At 41.7% G+C, this 7,947-nt stretch overlaps 1 protein-coding gene across 1 annotated transcript; it reads left to right on the top strand.

The window, feature by feature from the left end:
- Window positions 1-2,943: 2,943 nt before the first annotated feature.
- On the top strand, window positions 2,944-6,569 carry LOC130366712 (olfactory receptor 5V1-like). The gene is made up of 2 exons (XM_056569034.1): window positions 2,944-2,976; window positions 5,625-6,569. Exons 1-2 carry the CDS (start codon window positions 2,944-2,946, stop codon window positions 6,567-6,569), a joined length of 978 nt encoding a protein of 325 aa, XP_056425009.1.
- The last annotated feature ends 1,378 nt before the right edge of the window (window positions 6,570-7,947 follow it).

Genomic DNA, 7,947 nt, shown 5'->3' with positions numbered 1-7,947 from the left:
CTCTCCAAGCAGGCACCTGTAAAGGCAGCATACAGCGGTCCTTCAATGGCGGATCCACAGTAGCCAAAAGACATACAACATTCTTCTCATTATTTTTGTGTATCTTATGTAAGTTGAGCTAACTCACAAATAAACAATATCCATAGTTCAGTTGATATCCAACATCCAAGTTCAACCTAAAACCCTACTGTGTTGATCCAGAGGAAGGTGGAAAAAAAAAAAACATGAGGCTGGTGACAAGAGGAAAAATTAGGATCTAAACGTATTGGTTTTTTTTCAACTACCAAGTATATGTTCTGCTATTGAATAACCTTATTAGCCTCGTCCCCAATTGCATTCTTTACTTGGAGGAAGTTGGTTTCCCCCTGAGGAGGCCACTTCTTAGTGTTTACCCATTTATTTTTCAGAAAAGAAATCAGGACGGTAACAGAAAAGACATTGGGAATTTATTTTCTGTAGAAGTCAGCAAGACCAGTAAGTCTTTGGATGAAGCAAAGACCCTGTGGGCGTGACTAATTCAGCAGAGTCCATTTAATGATCTAGATTATAGACAATGTACCCCAGAAATGGCAAGGAGGATATTTCCAAGACATGTTTCCCCAATTTGTCCTTAAACATTACAATCACTTGTTAAGTACTTAAAGGGGTATTCCACTCCAAAGGATAGGGGATAAGCTATCTGATCGCAGGGGTTCCACCGCTGGGGACCCGCTTGATCTCCGTGCTGCACCCAATATTTGTTTAGAGCATTAGGTGCAGCTCCAGAGGCTTGTGATGTCATGGCCTTGCCCCGCCCGCAACATCATGGTCACGCCCCCTCAATGCAATTCAATGTCACAAGCGGGCATGATGGTGACATCACAAGCCTCAATCCCGCATCTCCAGTGATCCGGGAATGGAGCAAAGTTCATTCCGTGCACCGAATGTCTGGGGTGCCACACCCGAGATCACGGGGGGTCCCCAGCTGCGGTACCCCCACGATCAGAAATCTTATCCCTATCCTTTGGTTCTGAACCCCCTTATAAAAGGGGGGTATTGTAATCAACCTGCCTGTTCTGGTTCTAGCACCACATTCAGCCCTCACTCAGCACAGCTGGGGGTGTCTCTCTTTGTCCTGACAACAGCCATGCATGTTACAGGACCATTCATCACTGTATGACATGGCTGCCTCGGCAGGAGGTTGAGGCACTGGGCAACTCATTAGCTGAGTTGCCTATGATTGTGTTTATATCACTTCACCAGTATTCCTGTTTCCCTGTGCTTGCTTTACTGATCTGACCTCATGTCACCTGAATTTTTCGTGTTTTCTGACTACTCTTCTGCCTTCATATTTTGTGCTACCTCCTGGTCTGACCCTTACTTGCTCTGACTCTGTGCCCCTAGTTTGCAGATTTTTTCCCTACTTTGCCCGTGTTACAGACCTGGCTTTTAGGAACAGGGGTTTTCTCGAAGCCAATGACAGTCACACAGCTGGCTCCCCTTGTTAGCTTGTGCCAACTATCTGATGGTCCAATGGTAATCAGAGGCATAAAACACTGCTACCACACTGTCAAGTCACAATGAATATGATAACATATTTACACAGTTGTAAAGAACGCTGTGCACAATATCTGCAGCATCTCCTGCAAATAAAAGCAAAACTGATCAACGCTGACAAATTCCAGTTTACAAACTTTTTTATAATAAAATATTTATATAGTGCACATACGCATGCTGTAGCGCTGTACACAAGCCAAGGGGTTAATCAATACACAGTCCAAAAATCTAATCCAAAAGAGTCATTAAATAATAAAAATCAGCAGAGAAGAGGGTTACCAGGTACATAGTCCAGTACAGTCAATAGCTAGAAGATATAAATACAGAGAAGAGAACACGGAATATAGAGCTAGGTGTCATGTCAGACAGGAAATAGTGAGGACCTTCTCTTACCTAGACCACTGTCCCTGACTACTTGACAATCTGCTCTTGGAAGTGGACTCTCAACTGGACTCCAGTACCTGCGCTGGACTTAAATGTGGGGGCATCACATGTAAAAAAAAAATTAAAAAGGTCAGAGGTCAAGTATCAGCACAGAACACAATGGGTTAACCAAAGCACAAGCCAGGAAGCACAATACAGCAAACAGACAGATAAACAAAGGAAAGTAAAAAAAGAGTCAAAACCAGAAAGTAACGCAGTACCAAAACACTAAGGAAAAGGGAAAGTCAAATGCAAACAAGGGTCAAACCAGATGGACAACAAGGCACAGAACAGCAGGAAAAAGAATTGTCAAAAAACAGCCAGTAGGTCAGAGAAACACATGAGATAAGAGCAGCCAGAGCACAGCACTAGAAACCTGGCCAGATGTGAGCATTACACCAGGGAGGTCAGATTCCCAGGCATCTGCAAAGGCAGGAGCAATGGAAAACAAGCCAGATCCATGATTGGCTGGACACCAGAATGATCTGGGTGGCCAAACAGTCCAATTAAGGGTGAAGGTGGTAGCCATGGCAACTCCAGGGAACCCCTTTCAGCGCCAAAGTGCAGGACAAAGCTGCAATTGGTGGGAAAGAGAAGCAAATTCTACAGTTTTCAGAGATAAACAGAAAATATAACAGTGTTTTATTAAAAGCTAAAAGATTTCCCTCTCTTTAAGGTAAAATAGTTGGAGATTAGTTAAATAAAAATCAGAAATATGGAAATAATAAAAAATAAATCTAAAACCCCATCGGATTGTGTCTCATTAGACAAGTATTATGCAGGAGCTCGGGGGATGGTGCCGGATCTCTCTCTGGACTCATCAGGTATAAGACTTTCTAGGACTGCAGATATATAAGGATCAGTTTTGGATATATTATACATTGCTTGTCACATGGCTGGACGTTTCCTTACCTCTATGTGATTTATGAACGCACCATCTGTTATAAGTCAGAGCTCAACATTACAATACACAAAGGTACAGCCATGGAAAACCTAGACAACCAGGAAAACACCAAAGTAAGTACCGATGCTGCTCATTACTAAGCAGGTGTAGCAGAGCTGAATTAGTCAGCTGTTCTTTGGGTGAAGTTATGTCTCGATTATAATTAAACCATAGTCCAGGGAAAGCCTAAAATGAATTCTGTTCAATGACTATAAAATGTTCTCCACAGCTGGATATGTCCTTATTTCGTGAGTTGTGAGTTACATTTACTGGAAATTTGATGATCCTATATTTATAGACATTTTTGTTGTTTCTTTATAGTTTATGGGGATTTGGGGTATAAGATCCTGCTGCACATTCTCTTCTCAGTCCGGCTCAGTCGAACAGCTGAAGAACCAGAGAAACACATGTTCCTAGGGAAACACTGACTTATCTTATGGTCACACACATCAAAAAGACATTTGTCTAAATAAAATACGATGTAGAACTGGAAAGAAGTTGATTTTTTCAGTTTCGACTTAACTCTGAACGTCACCAAAAATTCAGATTCATTTGAATCCAATTTGGGAATAACTTCTCCCCGATCTTTATAGTGATCAGTAGGGGTCTTAGTGTTGACCCCGACTGATCAAAACTTTTGACATTTTGGTTTTCATTTTAAATTGATCCAAGAGCCGACCAATGGACTGTATTGTCTCCCAATGGTATCTGTTAGGTTCCATGACTGCGTTGCTTTTTTTTTAAGGAATATATTCCTACAGTGTCAGGACCTCAGTGGAGACTTCTTATGTCCCTTTGAATAGAATCTACATGTATATTCACACACAGCAGATTTGCGGCAGAAATCTATTTAAGGGCACATTCACATGTACAGAATCTGCTGCAGATTTTGTGCTGTGTTCATTCATTTAGCAGAAGCTCCAGTATATGTGAATGATCCCTTAAATATCCATATGAGGTTGTTTCTGCATCATTTTTCCTTGATTCCCCCAAACCCCATTGAGATGTTTTGTGCAGCCAGAAACTTCTGTCGTATGTAAATAGACTCTGAATCTTATTAGCAAAATTCATTGTAAGTTTAGTACTTAAAGGGGTACTCCGCCCCTAAAAATCTTATCCCCCCGATCTCGGCTGCGGCACCCCAGACATCCGCTGCACGCAGCAAACTTTGCTCCATTCTGGATGACTGGCAGGTGTAAAATGATATGTTTAATATACAATATAACTCATGCAAGGTATTGAACTAGGGTATACAAGATGGCTAACTTGACAAGAATCAAAACCTAAAATGGATGCCATGACCTTTAGGAAAGTTGAGCTATAGCCGCAACTAGCTGAATACTTTAGATAGAATTGCTGAGGTATGCATAACACACTATACTATTCTAGTCACAGGCCTACCATATATGTGAAGGGTAGTAATGTCCAATCAGAATGCAAATTAAGCATTACATAATGTATACACCCTTAAGTTAAAGATATACTCAAACCAACCCACTAGGAGGAGATATATAGAGATAAGTATATTTATGGATATAAGACTTAGTATAATCATGCCCACATATGTAAAGAACACACCCATAAGTATGGTATAAAAGAAGACTGCAACACCAGGGGGCAGCATCATTAAGGAGACCTCACTCATTCATGGAGGACGAGGACGCCTCATTCATGAAGAACCAAGGAGGAAGTAAGCCAAGCCAAGCTAAGAGGAAGGAGGCAGAGCCAATCCAGTCTGATGAAGGAGGAAGCCATCTTAGATGAACTTTCAATGATGGATCCAGCCCACACAAACCTCAGTTGGTGAGATTGTTCTAAGAACATGCCTACATTTCCTAATGTCATTATTGTAATACTTAAGCAAAAACTGTTATTTACATAAGATTTACTAGTTTGTTCTGTTTGCCATATTTGTCTATGAGCCTAATAATAAATATAATTTTAGTTTAATTAATCTGAGTAATTAATTTATTCTCCAATGGTGACTATACCTGTGTCAATTGAAATTTGACCAGCATAAGAATGTAACAGCAGGGCAGAGACTCGTGATGACACGGCCACGCCCCCTCAAGGAAAGTCTAAGGAAGGAGGTGTGACAGCCATCATGCTCCCTCCCATAGACTTGCATTGTGGGGGCGTGGCCGTGACGTCACAAGCGGGACGTGACCCTGATGTAACGAGCCTCTGCCCTGCCAGTCATCCAGCATGGAGCAAAGTTTGCTGCACCAGACGCAGCGATGGGACCCCCACCATCAGGGATAAGATGTCTTGGGGTGAAGTACCCCTTTAAAGGGGTTATCCAAGAATAGAAAAAACAGAGCTACTCTTTTTTTTAAAACAGTCCCCGTCTGCTTCCAGGTTGGGTGTGGTTATGCAGCTCAGTTCAATTGAAGTTAATGGAGCCAAGTTGTAAAACTACACCCAACCTGGAGACAGACGTGGAGCTGTTTTTGAAAGAAATTAGCCGTGTTTTTCTATTCCTGGACAACCCCTTTAAAGCTTATATATTGAATGAGAAGGGGAACATGAAAACATTTTTAAAGAAATTTTTGTGAATATTCATATAATTTTTACTATAAGCCAGTTTATCATTTTTGTCAAGCTAAACGCTGGAAGAAGATACAAGAAATGTGAAGACTGAAAAAAAAACTTCCACATCCATCTCCATAAAATCTAAAGCTTCAGAATTAAACATTTTCTCCATTTTCTGTTTGTTCTATAGGTAACACTCATAAATAATGTCACCTCAGTTATTCTCCTAGGATTATCAGATCTTCAATGCTTTAAATTCCCGTTCTTCTCACTCCTGGTTCTTATATATTGTGCCACCATTTCAGGAAACCTTCTCATCATTGCGCTGTATCTATTGAGCAAAACCCTTCAGTCCCCCATGTACTTCTTCATTACACAGCTCTCCATCTTTGACGTTCTGCTGACTACAGACATTGTCCCTGTCCTTCTCTCCACTGTACTGTATGGAGGGAGCTCTATGACCCTCATCGGATGCATCACTCAGTTTGCTATCTTTGTAATGTTGGAGGCCTCTGAATGTCTTCTGCTGTCGGTGATGTCCTATGATCGGTATGTGGCCATCTGTAACCCCCTCCGCTATAATTCCATCATGACTTGTTGGTTTTGCGTGATCTCAGTAAATCTCATATGGTTGCTTGGTTTCCTTGTGATGTTGATATATGTGATTTCTATCTATAGTTTACATTTCTGTGGACCTCACAGCATTGACAATTTCTTCTGTGATTTAAAGCCCATCATGCAACTCTCCTGCTCAAACACGACCATCATTTATATTGAGATTTTAATAATTGGACCTTTAAATGGATTCTGTCCATTTATAATAATTGTGGTGTCCTATGTGTCCATTGTCATCACCATTCTGAAGATCCCATCCAATACTGGTAGACAGAAAGCCTTCTCCACCTGTAGCTCCCACCTCATTGTGGTCTCCATATTCTATGGGACATTGCTCATTGTTTATTTGTTTCCAATAAGAGAAAAGTCCCTGCTCCTGAGTAAGATCTTGTCTCTAAGCTACACCGTGCTGACTCCACTGCTAAATCCTATTATATATACCCTGAGGAACAAAGACTTCAAAGAAGCTTTTTATAAGATTAGACATGATATCCAATCTGGTCATGATGGGTTATTATAAGACAACTGTGTTTGTTGTCATCACCCTTCTGAAGATCCCATCCATTACCAGAGGATGTAAAGCCCTCTGCACCTGAAACTCTCACCTCATTGTAGTCTCCATACATTGGTAGAGATGACCCGGATTCCATCAGAATATCAGGTGGCCGTGGCTTACAGAACAGGAAGGATGAGGAACAAGTGGCTTTTTGGCACCCAGAGGAAGCAGAAAGATCAGGGGCAGTGAAATGACATCAGGTTGACCAGCATTCTTTGCAACTATCACATGACAACTCCAGATTAAACAATGATTTTTGGTTTATGTGTCAAACAGCTCTAAGGCCAATAGGAGGCATCAAAGGGTGTAGGGACTTTTACACAGTTTTAAAGGCATGTAGAGTGCCGCTGACACATTCTGAAAAGAGACAGACAGACTGACAGATAGTGTGTGTGTGTGTGTGTGTGTGTGTGAGCAGGAGCCAGAGCAAGCCTGCAGAAGCAAGAAAGCCTTCTCATATTATCCAAATAATAATGAAGAAAGAAGCGGATCACTCACCAATGCAATGCTGTGCACTTTAGTGATAACATATTCAGAAGTGATAACAATGGCTATATGCGGACAGATGGAACGGCAGGGCAGTAGGTGTTACAGAGCCCTGTCCGGAGCGACTGCGCCATTTCACGCCCTCTGGGCTTTTCCTCAGGCCCGGAAACTGCGCTGTCGCTCGGGACTGGGCTCTGTAACACCTGCTGCCCTGACGTTCCATCTGTCCGCTTCTTTCTTCATTATTGTTTGGATGAATTTTTTGCTATACCTCATCAATGCCGTCACACCAGCTGATGTGAATAGGCGCATAACCTTCTGACAGCAGCATACACTGAACCAATAATCCCGAAGCAGTGCCAGGTGTTCTTTTGATTTTGGCTTCTCATATTAAAACCTCAACAGCTGGCTGAACACAAACCCTAATCTATACAATTCCATAACAAAGTGAGCATAGCATTAATCTATGGACTGAGCTTCGGACGTTCCCTTCCTGCAGAAGCCTCATCATGAGCTAAATGTACTGATAGTATCACATACAGACATTCGTACAACCGAGCAAAGCTGTGGGGTGACCTATATTATAGAAATGCACATTTATATTGTTGTGAGAGCAGCATAGCAATATAAAGCACATTTACTAACATTTTTGGGGTTTAATCGCACACACAGTGGGGGAGATTTATCAAAACCTGTGCAGAGGAAAACTTGCCCAGTTGCCCATAGCAACCAATCAGATTGCTTCTTTCATTTTTCACAGGCCTTCATAAAAATGAAAGCAGCAAGCTGATTGGTTGCTATGGGCAACTGGGAAAGTTTTCCTCTGCACAGGTTTTGATAAATCTCCCCCAGTATA

Source organism: Hyla sarda, chromosome 4 (assembly GCF_029499605.1).
Source record: "Hyla sarda isolate aHylSar1 chromosome 4, aHylSar1.hap1, whole genome shotgun sequence".
NCBI lineage: Eukaryota > Metazoa > Chordata > Amphibia > Anura > Hylidae > Hyla > Hyla sarda.
The sequence above is the reverse complement of the archived record's forward strand: the minus strand, read 5'-3'. Positions and strand labels throughout refer to the sequence as shown.

Bases quoted from the DNA above. Each gene is read 5' to 3' on its own strand.
- LOC130366712 (XM_056569034.1), top strand. From the start codon at position 2,944: ATGGAAAACCTAGACAACCAGGAAAACACCAAA. The intron at 2,977-5,624 runs GTAAGTACCGAT...TTTGTTCTATAG, and splicing joins ACAACCAGGAAAACACCAAA to GTAACACTCATAAATAATGT.